Raw genomic sequence first — 14,809 nt, 5'->3', positions numbered from 1 at the left:
GATTGTCCGTTAGAGGCTTTGGATTTCCATTGTCTTTGGTGTGCCCTGGAAAAGTCTATACATGATAAGGCTTTGACACAATAAATGACCAGGACAAAGAGATAATCGGCTGTGTCCGGAAGTATTCAAGACACTACCTACCAATATAAACTATTGCCCTTCGTGTATCCTCGACTACAATAGGCCCGCCCCACAGTATCTAAATGGCAGAGTTTGCATCCTACCCTTATTACCAACCGTCCTTTAGGCCAAGTCATTCTCTCTAATAGTACTCTTGTATCTCAGTCAGATCAACTAAGGACATAATAGGTTCTCCAATCGGTAAAATGACCCAACCTCACAGAAAATGGGGCAAAAGCGCAAGTAGACCACACCCTCATAAACGAAGTATCGCAACTGACAAACAAGGTCTAACTTGATCGCAGACCCCCCTACTCGTTGGTGACAAAGAGGAAAGTGCAAAACATATGGTAAGAGAGGTACTTGAGACACTCGAATGCAATGGCTCATTACGCGCCAATGGCTGCTTGTGGCGTTATCACGTCAGACTCGAGACTGAGACTCCGGACTACCACAATCTGAGTCTAGAAGAAGTTGTAAGTATAAGCACCTCCAACTTGGTATACATGACTGTATTGACATAAGCCAGGGCAAGTGAAGGATATAGAGAGTGTCCCGGGTGTGCTTACCAAGTTTGTTGAGGCTAACTTCGAAGGGATCCTTATCGAAAGAAACATGGCGAAGCTCACTCTTGAGATTGAAACGGTGAAAGCTGAAAAGAACCACGAGAAGGATCTCGATCTCATTTTACTGATAGGTCTTTGGTCTGTAGGGTTGCTGGTGATTATGTTGCTCTTGTATCGTGCATCTTTCTTGAATACTCCCTGGGGTCTTTGATTCTGTGCACTGCTCATCGAGTCATCATATTAAGGTTACGTTCCCTAACATGGCAAATAGCATCGGCTATATATCATCTTCGTGTGAGCTCGTTGAAAAAGTGAGTCAATAGACCTGTCGTGACTCAAACCTCCAGGCACAATGAAACAACAAAGTTGCGGTGTCCTTGTATCACCTTTTCTCACTTCGAACCCTATCAACATAGAAGATAAATTTAATAGTGGAGCTGTACTCCTTTCCAGTTTTAATCTTGTGAACTGAGGACGAATTTTTCGTGTGCTATATCCCTAGGTTTATGTTCTAATTAGTAACTGCTTCTTGAAAAAGAAAATACGTTGAGAAACTCAACAGTTTAGTACCATAGTTCCTTGTATAGTCTAGTCTTCAAGCTGAGGATTGCAGACTCTAGACACGAAATGTATGATACTATTAACCTTCTTATGTAGATGCCTACGGTCTAACAAACTTGGACAGGAAGTTTACTTTGAAAGAAAATTTTGATCCTTTCAATGTTGATGTTGATTGGGTGAAGGAACGATGTCCAAAAATTAATATATACATGTGAACGAGTATTACCATGCAAAAGTCTATGCAACGCAATAGAGAATATGCAAGACGAGTTGGAGTAAAGCAAGCGACTATGAAACATAAGAATTGCAAGCGGGGAGATCATGCTACACCGCAAACTCCTGCTACACTAAAACGACATTCGCAAGAACGAGATTAGAAGCGATATATAGCGTGGAAGGAGGATCGGATCAACTGAATTGAACATAGTTTGCTTTGGTAATGGTTAGTCGCGGCATAAAGCCAGTAATGCAGAATAAAGAGCTTACCAGGGAATTGTCCTTCCCGTCCATCGACGCGACCAGTCCACCATTCGTTCTGGTTGTCTGTCCGTTGCACAATCTCGATGACATCTCCCGCGGAAAAACTGAGATCGCCATGTGCTTGCGCCTCATAATCATACAGTGCTGTGACCGTTTCCACCGGTGCGGCGAACCTTGCTGGCTTCGGCTTCGGGGGTGGAGGAGCTGGCTTCGCTTTCGATTTGGCTGCCGCAACAAAGCTGCTGCCGCTTGTTGCAGCAGAATAAGGAGGGGGAGGGTTTTCAACGACGTCGGGATCCTTTTGCCGAGGGGAAAACTTATTTTCCTTTTCCAACTTGTCCTTGCCAAATTTCGAGTTCTGTTGGCGGATACCCTTTGTCTTGAAGTGAACGATGGTCAATTCTTCAGCACGTTCCTTGACATCCCCGCGCTTATTTTCGTACGCTTCCTCAACGTCCAACGTGAGGTCGAAATAGCCAATGTTCATCCCCTGCATTTTTTCATGAAGAGTGTAAAAGACGTTCAGTTGCATGTAGTAGAACGACTGGAATAGTGGTCGAATGAATTCCGCCTCGAGAGCAAACAACTTCGGCAGCTCGTCCTTGAGCAAGTCGTTATAGTAGTTATATTCCTGAGTGGCTTGCTCCACATCGTTTTCAGCCTTATAGAGAGCCTTTTCATCCTTGAGAGACTTGTCTTTCTTATCTTGAAGTTTCTTGAGGGAGGCCCTATGCCGATCATAATCCAACTTCTTATGGTCTCGTTTTACTGCAACTTTGCGGATCACTTTAATGACCTCCAGCAACTGATCCGCAGGACTGATGATGCGGCTTTCAATCATTTCCAGCTCGGGCGCGAGAGATTCCTGGAGTTCGCGTACAATCGCTTCGTATTCTTCACAAGCCCGGATGCCTTCGGGGTTGCCTTCGATCGTATACGAGCTTGGATCCGATGCGCGGCCGGAGATCGGCTTGTATAGTTCTGTCATGGCCTTAGAGAATTCGATTTGATGGTTGAGCATGCCTTATAGAGTCCATTAGCGAGACAAATTAGGCCAACGAAGGCGCTAGAGAGGGATGAAGGATTGTACCATTAATGGCATCAAAGTACTTCTTTGATTCATCGTGCAATTTCTTAGTCTCCTTCTCGAGTTCTTGAAAACGCCGCTCCGCATCACTATAAACTACGTCCTTCGTGTGTTCGCCAATGTTGAATTTGGCCTTGAACTGTTGCGGCGCTCGGACAATGCTCTTCTGAAAGCCCTTCAAACTCATGTTTGATTCTGTCGCAGGCAGCGAAGCACTCCAGAAGAAATCGGGACAAGGAAGAGGAAAATAAGAGACGCTGGCAAGTCAGCCACAAGTGAACAGGTAAGAGGTATGATCCAAAGCAGTTAATAGGGAAGGAGAAGGAAGAAACGCGGCGGAGGTGGGGGAAGTAATCTTTCGCTCGGCGCAGTGCATTGGGGCTTGTAGGGCGGCGGAGAGCCGGTGACGGTTAGACTTCAGTTCGTTTGGCTCGGCGCTGTGGCTGTGCTATGACATAATACCTCGTTCTCGGAGAATAGGCAGCTGGCTGCACTTTCCTTAGTGCAGCTTTGCCAGATTTATACCTAACGGGAGAAAATATAAGATCGGTAGTTTCGAATAAAAACAACTTTGAACCTATTTATTGTTCTTGTTCTTGTGAGAATGGTATATTGGAGGGCCTCAAAGGTGTGGCACAAGCGTCGGGTCAGCAATGCCGAGTGAACAAATACAGGCGGATCTCGGGGGTTCATCCCTAGGTGCTAATGAATTAGGCACCAGAGTATCCAAAAGCTGGCACAACAGGGCTGAGTGATCCTCGGGGTGAACTGTTTTTCCTTGCCCTCCCTGGTCCTCCCGTGGTTTGCATCATTTGCATTATACTCCGGGTCAACTTTAACTGCTTTGAGAATTCCCCACAATAAAGTTGACACTGGAAATCTTACAACTCGTCTTGAACGGAGGTATGTTATCATCAATGGATACAATTGCCAGACTAGTGCAGACGAGACTTTTCCGCGGAGAGCTGCAGATTTATTTCGGTTATTGTACCCCACGTGATCCTTCGCGTCATTATCTGTGCCTTGGTCGCATATATTTGTCAGACCATGTTACCATTGAGGAAAACCATATTGAGCGTTACTCCAAGATAAATAGTACCATCTCCATACTTCACCAAAGGTGTTACCGGTTATACAGTATATCGTATCGTTTATCTCAAAAACCCGATGCCGGTTCCTAAAGGGGAAAGCACCTTCGGACTATCTGATAAATCCGATCGGGCTTAGTGGGCTCGGCAATGATATAACCGTACCCAAAGTTTTTCCCGTCTCTCGCTCTCCCTTTCCCTCCGTCTCCTCTTATCACCAACTGTCTATCGTATATGGCACAGTTGCGGATCCATCTCAATGATGTCTAATGTTACCCAATCAGCCCTGAGACAGGCAACTCGCGCCTACGCTCGTCGACTGCCATCGATGCAGCATGGCTCCTTCACTTCCGCCCTACCCAGACGGGTGCTCGCCACTCCATCCAGACGGTTCTATGTCTCCGAAACCAAAGCTGGAAATGCTCAGGTTTCGGTAGATACCGCCATTAAGCAGGAGCAGAAGGATTTCATGAAACAAACTGGGGTGCAGTCGCAGAAGGTGGAGCTCCCTAGTTCTGGTGTTTCCGGCGATGCCTCGATGAGCCCGTCTGCCGGCATCCTCAAGCAGGCCACTGTCATGGATCAAGGAGCGCGACCGATATATCTCGATATGCAGGCAACAACTCCAACGGATCCCCGTGTCCTAGACGCCATGCTCCCCTTTTTGACCGGAATTTACGGCAACCCTCACTCAAGAACCCATGCATACGGTTGGGAGTCGGAAAAGGCGGTCGAGCAATCCCGAGAGCATATCGCCAAGCTGATCGGCGCGGACTCAAAAGAGATCATCTTCACTAGCGGTGCTACCGAGAGTAACAACATGAGCATTAAGGGTGTGGCGAGGTTTTTCGGGCGCTCCGGCAAAAAGAACCACATCATCACAACGCAGACCGAGCACAAGTGTGTTCTTGACAGCTGTCGGCATCTTCAGGATGAGGGCTACGAAGTTACTTATCTCCCCGTGCAGAACAACGGTCTGATTCGAATGGAAGACCTCGAGGCGGCCATTCGCCCTGAAACGGCCCTGGTCAGCATCATGGCCGTCAACAATGAGATCGGTGTCATCCAGCCCCTGGAACAGATTGGAAAGCTGTGCCGCTCCAAGAAGATTTTCTTCCACACGGATGCTGCACAAGCTGTGGGAAAGATCCCGTTGGATGTGAATAAGTTGAATATTGATTTGATGTCTATTTCGAGCCACAAAATTTACGGCCCCAAGGGTATTGGGGCTTGCTATGTCAGACGTCGTCCCAGAGTCCGTCTTGATCCCCTCATTACTGGAGGCGGGCAGGAGCGAGGCCTGCGCAGTGGTACTCTTGCTCCTCATCAGGTGGTTGGGTTCGGTGAGGCCTGCCGTCTCGCCGCCCAGGACATGGAGGTACGTTGTATTTCTTTCTTTTCGTCTTACGCGTACAATTTCTTTTCGGTCTTCCGATGATTATATACTGCAAATATAGGTTTCTGAGGCCGGTGGGGGTAGCTGCACGCCTAACGCGTGACCCATGGGCCTATGACGTCTCAGCAGGGGTGATGAGTTGACTGTTGCTTTGTTTATTTTGTTTGCCTCATACGACTATGCATCAGTGAACATCGCTAATTGAATTGGCAGTATGATACTAAGCACATTGATCGTTTGTCGAAGCGCCTGACCGACAGCCTCCTATCCATGGAACACACACACCTTAACGGAGATCCTGAACATCACTACCCAGGATGTGTCAATATTTCCTTTGCCTACATCGAAGGAGAATCTCTTCTGATGGCCTTGAAAGACATTGCTCTGTCATCGGGTAGTGCCTGTACCTCTGCGTCATTGGAGCCCAGCTACGTCCTTCGTGCCTTGGGTAGCAGTGACGAGAGCGCCCATAGCAGTATCCGCTTTGGAATTGGACGATTCACTACGGATAGCGAAATCGACTACGTACTCAAGGCGGTACAGGATCGCGTTCATTTCCTACGCGAGCTGAGCCCCCTGTGGGAGCTGGTGCAGGAAGGTATCGATCTGAACACGATCGAATGGAGTCAACATTAAACTGTAATATACCTCGGGCGGGGTTCCCTAATCCTCCGAGTGGCCGTCTAAATAGGTCTTTTGGTTGCTCGAAGATCGGTCTGGATCTCTTCTTCTCTCTCTCTGTTTTATACTTTCTGTCTTGAAATTTCCCGTTATTTCCCATGGGATGGCGTTAGCTGGGATAGCACTACGGATGGATGACGATCTCTGAGTAATTTGTATAAAGAATGAATCTTATTCGGACGACGGTTGGCTTCCTAAGCGTGGTTTATCTGTAAGTTGAACTAGTCAGCCCAAGTCCAGAGGCAATATGACGCCATTGCACATGGTATAAGATCATCGAGACCGTAGAATGCATCATATCGGACAAACCGGCCTTCCAGTGGTAGTATCACGAAGCAACAAATCCGAGTAGGGATCGAAAAGCAAACCTGCAGTAGCATGCCAGTGCACAGAGATCAGTTCAGATAGTTTTACAGTTTGAATACTCTTCCTGTATTTCAAAGTTTGTTCTTTGCAGCTCGCTGGTAGATGAACCAACATGACGATAACTCACGAAGTCCTATTCTTCACCCGCCTTTGTGTGAAATTTTAGGTGATCTGTTTTGCTATGTACCAGAATACTGCAAGAAAACTTGCCGCAGAAGACTGGATGCGGCCAAAGTGAGTAATGACTTCAAGTTCATTTGCGTCGGAGTTACTCCGGGGTTAACAGCCACGGTCACCGAGGTTTGAATAAGCTGATTGATAACGGGGCGGGAAGTCCGGCCCCTTGGATTCACCGCAGACCTCAATGGGGTGGCGTGGGTGCGAGCGAGCATGCGTAGACTCTCGCTTAATTGCAGCCGGCGGGTCCGAAATCGCACTCAACCGCCCATGGAAGGGGCTTCCGGTTCATTCTCTAGCACTCAGACTAGTGCACGTGATGGGACACCCCTTTCGCTTGCACCCAATGCTCTCCGCTGGTCTGGGATCAAGATAGAGTATATACTTATATAGATCAAGCTCTTGAAGCTCTAGTTGGTACCTCGATGGTACACTATTCTTCCCTCAAAAGTCGATCTTGATCCTTCCATTTTGCTGCTCAACTTTCCGGAAGCCCAGCGCCACCTCACCCTCCTGAAACCAATGAAGACCATATCGATACTACACCCCCGTCCGGGTCGGCGGCAACAATATGCCTGCCCATTTATTCCGTGCTCTGTAGTCGCAGTTGGCCCACTCCCTCCCATGCCCTTTATTGCGCATCCAACAGGCCTCTAGGCCACACCTCTCCGTCGAGCAACGGTAACGGAGGGGATTATTTCCCCCGTGCCTATTGTCCCGGTCTCAGGAGTCCGGTGGCACCCTCGCCATTAACCGCTGATTAATTCTCGTCATTTCCCGTCGATCTCCCACGGGTCTTCGTCGGTCTTTTCGTGAGGCTTTTTCTCTGGCTGGCTCATTTAAGGTTCCTCATCACGTCTTCACCGTGGAACATTTGTCTTCCTTCCTTCTTTTCCCTGTTCCTCTTCCATTTCTTGCCACACCCACTGGTTTGGCTGGTGCTTCACTGACAACTACCGGGAGAAACCCGGAACCCTCGGCCTTCTTTCGTGACCATCCATTGCCATCTTTTCGATGGGATCTGAGATATTCTTCTGATCTTACATCAGCCTTCCTTCGTTCTGGAGACTCTTTATACCCGTGGCTCGGCCTTGATCTTACGGATTGTTAATCCAAGGGGTCACGCGACCACAATCTTTAACGCACTAGACTTTGACAATGTATGTCCTCTACTCTCTGGCCATATAGGCTGTTTTCATAAGACTAATTTGACGTCAGTGCTTCCTTGGCCATCTTGCTCTTTGGTGTCTGTGTTAAGACGTCAGCACCGTTGAATTCGTTACTGTGATTTGTCCCCATCATAGTCATCATGCTTCCACCGGTTCCAGCACTAGCAGACTACGGCATTTCGCCAGACCATGGATTTCTTCCTCCCGAGCCACCTCTTGACGTCTTACCAGACCCCTATTATGCTCGGTGGGAGTGGATGGTTTCGAATTTACAATCGCTCTTGCTGAGTAGGAGGATCCGGAATGTTGTGGACCAGATGCCTACCTTATCCACGTCTTACCTTCAGTCAGAAGGTGAATGGAGAAGGGCCTATGTTGTCCTAGGATTCATCCTCCACGGATACGTCTGGGGAGGCAGCAAGCCGTCTGAAGTAAGTCACGCGTATGGTTTCTTCTGTACGGTTCATACTAACTCTCGCCAGAGAGTACCCCCTCAACTCACCGCACCCCTGCTCGAGGTTTGCCAACATTTGGAACTCCCTCCAGTTGCTACATATGCGGGGGTGTGTCTATGGAACTACAAGTCTATATTCCCCGAGGAAGCTGCAGACGACCTCAGTAACTTGAGTTGTCTGAACACATTCACGGGTTCATTGGATGAACAATGGTTCTACCTCATTTCTGTTGCCATTGAGGCTCGGGGTGCGCCATCTCTGGCGCTGGCGCTGCAAGCAATTGCCGCAGCCCGAGCTGGAAATAGCCTGGTGGTGACAGAATCCCTCCAAAGGCTCGCAGAAGTCATAGATGAAGTAGGAACGCTGCTAGAACGTATGTACGAGAATTGTGATCCGTATGTGTTCTACCACCGGATCCGACCCTATCTTGCTGGCAGCAAAAACATGGCTGATGCCGGGCTTCCTCGTGGTCTGCTATATGACGACGGGAGCGCAAAGCCCGAGTATCGTCAATACGGAGGTGGCAGTAATGCTCAGAGCTCCTTGATTCAGTTTTGGGATATTGCTCTGGGAGTGGAACACCGACCTACTGGTGAAACCCGTTCTGAAAACAATACGGACGACAAAGAAGGAGTTACAGGGGCACCCCGCCACGGGTTCATCCACGAGATGAGGTCATATATGCCAGGGCCTCACCGTCGTTTCCTAGAGCATGTATCCACAGTGGCCAATATTCGGGAGTATGTGGAGGCACGTCGTTCAGACAAAGCATTGTGCATTGCATACGACGCTTGTCTTTCTATGCTCCGGACCTTGCGGGACAAACACATCCAGATGGTATCCCGCTACATCATCATTCCATCCCGCGATGCCAAGGGCCGGGCACCTCGGTCTTCCAGTCCACGTAGGCATGCCTCTACCACAAACTTAGCGAACACTCGCAACGGTGATGGAAAGAATAGAAAGCTACGAGGAACGGGGGGTACCGCTCTAATTCCATTCCTTAAACAAGCACGAGATGAGACTGGCGAGCCGGCCATCGATGCGTGGGCTCGACGTCTTCTGAGTAATGCACCCGCCGAAGCCAGCTTTGCAGCCCTAAGCAAAGTCGGCGAGCATCCTGACGGTCATCTGCAGGTTGTCGGGTTGTCGGGAACATGGGCAGCAGACGACAGTGAAGGAGGCATTTGCCACTGGTGATCAACGATGACAGTATTTTTTTCGGCAGGGACTTGTGTGACTTTAGCGAATTGCGTGTTTGATATTTCAGCGTTTCGACCATTACTGCAGATGCAGTTTTCCTAGTTTAAAAGCTCTCGGGGACCATCATTCAACAGCTACCTGACGAGCCAATTACATCAATCCGCCCTGTACAGATGTGATGATACCATTGTGAATAGAGATTATTGCTTGTGATCTACCTCGCTTTCAGTTGTATGATTATCCGTATCTCAGCTCTCAGCGCTGTTACTATCAAAAATTGACTGTGGTTGATGCGATGTAATCCCGTTCTACCGTTACATATATACCTTAACCTGACGCTGTCAGGGTTCGAATTTGAGAAATCCAATTTCTCGAACAAACTCACCACCGTATCTAACAATGCGTTAAAGCCTGTCCTTATCAGGTGATGCGCGACGAATATTGGCCAAGTTTATATAGTTGGATGACCTAATACTCGGCCCGAGGTATTGCGACACTGGACCTAAGTCTTCCCACTCAACCGTATGGGTGAGTCGAAACTCTTGCTGTGCCTTGTCTTTATGATGGATACCGACGAAGTCCGGGACTCGATGGAGAGGATCAAGATAATGGTGTAAGCCAGTTTGGCTCTAAAGCCTTAGCCCAGCTAGGTTTGTCAGAGTTAGCTTCAGTATCTCAGATTGGAGACCAGCTTCGCTCTTGACTGTGTTTTGTGAATATTCGTTTCTACATACTTCATCTAATATGAATCCTTAAATAGTTCTTAATATATTGATTTACGAGCTAGCTGCTTTTAATCTTACTATTATCTTTGAACTCTATAGAAGTAGACTAGGCGTGATTGACTCGATAAATGAGAATAATTTTCTCCTGATATATGTGGTTATCGTGTTACTATCATATTACACATATCCATGGGAATATTCAAGGTAGTAGAGGTCAACTCTGCCCTTACAATAGAGCTCAATTACCATGTAGCGAAGAGGAACGATCTTCTACCCTAGATAGTAAAACATACGAAAATGTGTCTTTTCTTGAGTCCTATGTTTGATATATTTACATAATTGATTTAAGTTAGTTGTCCAGAGTAGTGATTTGCAGACTACCTGTAGTCAAGGGTGCCAACATGGACTATTAGCTTTGATCACATCCTATTGAACTTTGATTGCATGATCGGCGTAGCTTGATCGGCGTATAAGTCCTAGAAATGTCATATGGTCACCAACTACGGGGTACCAATTGGCGAAATACATCTCAAAAGCTATTCCGACAATAGAGCTGTCTCTTGTGTCGCTCGAACAGGCCCATCACACAACCTATATAGAGCCCGAAGTGCTTGGGGATTTGGTCTCCAAGCTATTCGTTCTGTTTCCAATCCAATATCTTCATAGAACTGATACCACTTCTGATTGTCCTCGTACTGCATATCCTGCACTGGTTGGTCACCTTTGCTCAAACAAAAAGTTATTTCAAGGTTGCTTGCCGAAGTATTTAGTTCTGTGGAAAAAAGTATTTTTTGTTCTATATTTATGTTAAATACTTAGACACTCTCTACTGCAAATCCTGTTTCATGATCAAGTTCTTACAGTTACTGAATGCTTATTACCGGTCAATAAGTGGTAGACTGTAGAACACGGAACTTTGCCATCTATTCTGCTTCATTCCATGTTATATCTGGAATGAGAAAGTTTTCTTTCTCGGTCTCTTTTTTGTCTCTTTGTTGCCCGGTAGACTCTTTGTAGAGTCTTTGATTTCCCCCAAATTGCCCACAGAAAAGAATGCACTGAGGTAGAATTGTCACATATAAAACCATCATGTCTGTATCCAGGCTGCTACCTTCTTAGTTTTATCAAAGTTAATAATCTTTTGCTGCGTTTCTAATTCACCTGCAAGGAGTATACCATACGAGGCAGGTAGTGTGTGTATCTCATTATTTTATTCAGACCTGGATCTATCCCAGGTTCTTTCCTTCAGAGACGATCTTCAACAACGCACATAGAGCCATAGTCCCTAAAAATGTACTAACACTTCACAATAGATCAACCCTCTACGGGACGCGACATCGAGATCCTTTCTCAACCTTCGCCCAGGGCCGTTATGTGTGTCTATTCTCTTCTGCGTAAGTTCTGTGGAGAATGCAGGTCTGGGGTTGGGCGCCCTCTGAGAAAGAGAATCACGGAGAAGACACCAGATATGCCCGAAGAGGTCGCAAGTAAGAGCAACTGTCCGCGGGAAAAGGGCAAGGACGGCATTTGCAAGGGAGCTAAGTTATGGAATACGACTCAACTCAGTCCAGACGGACTCTGTTACGATTGTGAGGTGATACGATCCCGAAGATGAGTTCTGGTTATAGTTTGTCAAATACATAGTCTGTGACATTTTGGCATGATTCTGACTGTCACATTCCATATTCAAGTACATTTCTTCAGGATGGGTAGAGTCCTCGAAGAGACTTTGGTGACGTGAAAAGAAGTGAAACACCATGTATACAACGGGGAGGAACTGTGCCAGGACAAGACAAAATCTCTCTCAACATGGGAAATTATGCTCATATGTGCAACTGTCTAAGTTCAAGACTATAGACTTGTAATTCCTTTTAGTTTGAAGCTTCTCTTAACCGTAAAAATCACCATTACCATTGCTCTTAAAAAGGCTACTTCATCACCAATTCTCAGATTAATCTCTTTTGATGACTTTCTCGCCTAAGTGGGACACATCATTCAGTATATCCTGGACTAGCTTTCAACGCATTGAAATGCGACACCTCCAATACTATATTCGCTTGCTTTGTCTATGACAGGCTCCAAAACTACTCCCAAATACGACCCCAACTAGCACTCATTGAAACCTCTGGCCAAAGCTTCCAGGAATAGCTCATAATTTTTCATCACATGAAACCTATTGCCCGTTGGTACAGGAGATTCCGGTTTCTCAAGCTCAAACTCTATGACCATCGAGGGTGTAAGCAACTTGCAGGGACCCAGCTATACATATCGACCCGACATGATTCTATACTTGTTACGAATTACCTACTTGCTTTGAACAAGTGATTGCATAATACCTCCTAACCCGTATATTCCCTGAATTAATGAGACAAATATTAATGTGCAACGCAGAAGACTAGCATATCAGAACTTGAAGCCATTAACGAGCTTCTTTGCTTCGTTGACAATAACAAGGCACACTGGCTCTGGACCGGCCATATCACATAGCGATTGGTACGTTGACGGACAGTCAGGGGCGGGAGGTATCTGATGCCAGCCCCTCTGACGCTCTTGTAAAGTGTCGATGAAAGACATGAAACAGTTCTCCTTACTAGGCCCACTACCGAAGATCTCCACTTTTACAGTTCTGCGCATGATATTCGCCCATTCCGAAGCGGCGATCTCCACTGAGAAAGACGGTATCACATTCCCTAATGAAGAAGGATCGTGTAATGCTTCAGGACTCGAGGCTGAGATGCAGAGTTGCTTCTGCTCATTGGCATCAGACGCCTGTTTCGCTTCTGCATCAATTGCCTCGAGGGCTCGTGCATAGCATGCCGCGATGCACATACATAACACGCCGAGCATGGTGCCGTTTTGAACGATGGACAAGTAACGGCGGGGGCACTCTTGGCAATACAAGACTTGCTTTGAGGAACTGACGCAGTTTCTGAGCAGGACCAAGTCACCTGGCACGGCGATTCGATCTTTGGCCCGGAGTTGTTCCATCATAAGATAAAGCAAGGAGAGACATGCACAGCTGCTGGGCTCGGCTTGGTTCTGAAGAAACAATGGATATGTCACTTGTGATTCGTGCTCGTAAATTCTGAAACGTGCATTAGCACCCGTCTTCTTTCCATGTTCTCCTCAGTTAATTTGAGTAAGCATGTACCGAGCATGATTCTCAAGGTTCAGCAGATATGGAGGCTCCACCGTATTGCTACTATCAGCAACCGGATTTTGACCAGCTCCCGGGGGCTCTGCTGGATTCGTACTAGCCTGTTCATCCCTGGCTATATCTGGTGTTCTTTTTGATGCTTTTAATGTAGGGCAATAGTGACAATCATACTCGAGCTGTACACATGTCCCGCAGGGCTCCTGGCCATCGCATTTCCGCTTGCGTGTACGGCATGACTCGCAGGCAACCTTTGCGCGGCGGCGCTTGCGTAAAAGCCCGGGATTTGAGGATGGCGAAGATTGCTCTAGATCCACCATGGCGTATATAATCGTGCGCTGTACTCGGTCTGTGTTATGCACAAGGACAAGCGACTCTCGGGAACTGCGGGAAAGGCGGGAGCCCGTAGGAACTGTTAATCCGCCCAATTTACCGAAGGACTAAACCATGTACATAGAAGTGAATAAAGTACCTAACAGCATAGATCTACGCCCTTATCGGGGCAGTCCACTTAACAGGCCACTCCACTAGCACAAGGAGCGTTCTATTCAAACTTGACCGAAAGGAAAGAATTAGTTTGAAAGAACAAATCGCGGTTGTGCCACTGCGTCCTGGTCATTTCTGCTCACTTAAGAATCCGACACGATTGGGAGCTCTCTCAGAATACCTATTTGAAGGAAATACCATTGCGGTTGCAGTGAATACAGCCTATCAAACAGTTAACGTTACGTATCACTTATACTCTCTCTGTGGCCATTTCATCCGTCCTGCAACAACTGACCGGAAGCTCTTCTGTCACATTGAGAGTATACGGGATTCTAAAAGCTTTCAAACTCGCTAGATCAGCGTATCCCAAGCGGCTGACGATGGTTCTACTAGGCTATGCTTGATAGCTTTAGCAGATTTTCACATCGAAGAACCTTACTCGGCCGTGACCTATTCTATCCCTCCTGAGATCGAATCATCATCTAGCACATTAAGCGGAAGATACTCGACTGATCCACCAGATATCTCCAAGAATCCTGATCATTATAGGTATATCGAGCGTTTTGTCGACATGCGGCCTATTCTTGACAACAGCAACATCGAGAAATGCCCAAAGCAGAATAATAGAATCGACAGCCTTCCACCTGCCCCATCAACAATTACCAAAGAGATGTTCCGTGTACCAGTGCCCCTCTACAACGAAGCAGAACAAATATCGGCTCTGGCATTCTACGCAGACAAGGGTTTGGCATATGTTCCGGCACTCCATAGCGGATACGATTCATGGCAAGCTAGCGCCTGCGCGACATTGGAGTTTTCTCTTCGGATATTTGTTCATGGTCTGAATCTTTGGAACTGGCATATGGCAGAACAAAAAGCCCCTGTTGCAGAAAATACTAGGGCTTGTAGCGAGGGGCGGATTTGGAATGAGAACGGTCATTTGGTTGCAAGCATGACCCAACAGACTATTTTACGGCCTAATGCCGATCTAGGGGCTCGCTCATGACGTCGTGGTTATGAGAGAGACAGAGAATGGATTCAGACTGGAATGAGTCTGTATATATGAATATGTGATTGATTTAGGTTCTTTGGTCA

General features: G+C 47.1%; 5 protein-coding genes across 5 annotated transcripts; 3 read left to right on the top strand and 2 right to left on the bottom strand.

The window, feature by feature from the left end:
- Positions 1–1,655: 1,655 nt before the first annotated feature.
- Positions 1,656–3,001, bottom strand: BDV37DRAFT_286520 (amphiphysin; the record flags this gene model as incomplete). Its single annotated transcript, XM_032087935.1, has 3 exons — positions 1,656–1,678; positions 1,734–2,750; positions 2,818–3,001. 3 exons carry the CDS (start codon positions 2,999–3,001, stop codon positions 1,656–1,658), a joined length of 1,224 nt encoding a protein of 407 aa, XP_031937833.1.
- A 1,077-nt stretch (positions 3,002–4,078) lies between these two features.
- On the top strand, positions 4,079–6,191 carry BDV37DRAFT_200977 (IscS subfamily cysteine desulfurase). The gene is made up of 2 exons (XM_032079846.1): positions 4,079–5,280; positions 5,512–6,191. Exons 1-2 carry the CDS (start codon positions 4,162–4,164, stop codon positions 5,932–5,934), a joined length of 1,542 nt encoding a protein of 513 aa, XP_031937832.1. The 5' UTR covers positions 4,079–4,161; the 3' UTR covers positions 5,935–6,191.
- Positions 6,192–7,831: 1,640 nt separating this feature from the next.
- On the top strand, positions 7,832–9,346 carry BDV37DRAFT_274360 (indoleamine 2,3-dioxygenase; the record flags this gene model as incomplete). The annotated part of the gene is made up of 2 exons (XM_032085224.1): positions 7,832–8,122; positions 8,174–9,346. 2 exons carry the CDS (start codon positions 7,832–7,834, stop codon positions 9,344–9,346), a joined length of 1,464 nt encoding a protein of 487 aa, XP_031937831.1.
- A 3,131-nt stretch (positions 9,347–12,477) lies between these two features.
- On the bottom strand, positions 12,478–13,548 carry BDV37DRAFT_296812 (Zn(II)2Cys6 transcription factor domain-containing protein; the record flags this gene model as incomplete). Its single annotated transcript, XM_032090196.1, has 2 exons — positions 12,478–13,159; positions 13,226–13,548. The coding sequence occupies 2 exons, from the start codon at positions 13,546–13,548 to the stop codon at positions 12,478–12,480; spliced, it is 1,005 nt and encodes a 334-aa protein (XP_031937830.1).
- A 737-nt stretch (positions 13,549–14,285) lies between these two features.
- On the top strand, positions 14,286–14,720 carry BDV37DRAFT_286516 (acyl-CoA thioesterase; the record flags this gene model as incomplete). The annotated part of the gene is made up of 1 exon (XM_032087934.1): positions 14,286–14,720. The coding sequence occupies one exon, from the start codon at positions 14,286–14,288 to the stop codon at positions 14,718–14,720; it is 435 nt and encodes a 144-aa protein (XP_031937829.1).
- Positions 14,721–14,809: the final 89 nt, after the last annotated feature.

Source organism: Aspergillus pseudonomiae (assembly GCF_009193645.1).
Source record: "Aspergillus pseudonomiae strain CBS 119388 unplaced genomic scaffold BDV37scaffold_77, whole genome shotgun sequence".
In the NCBI taxonomy this organism is placed as follows: Eukaryota; Fungi; Ascomycota; class Eurotiomycetes; order Eurotiales; family Aspergillaceae; genus Aspergillus; species Aspergillus pseudonomiae.
The sequence above is the reverse complement of the archived record's forward strand: the minus strand, read 5'-3'. Positions and strand labels throughout refer to the sequence as shown.

Coding starts and splice junctions, on each gene's coding strand:
- BDV37DRAFT_200977 (XM_032079846.1), top strand. CDS start 4,162: ATGATGTCTAATGTTACCCAATCAGCCCTGAGACAGGCAACTCGCGCC. Junction 5,281..5,511: donor TCGCCGCCCAGGACATGGAG/GTACGTTGTATT, acceptor TTGAATTGGCAG/TATGATACTAAGCACATTGA.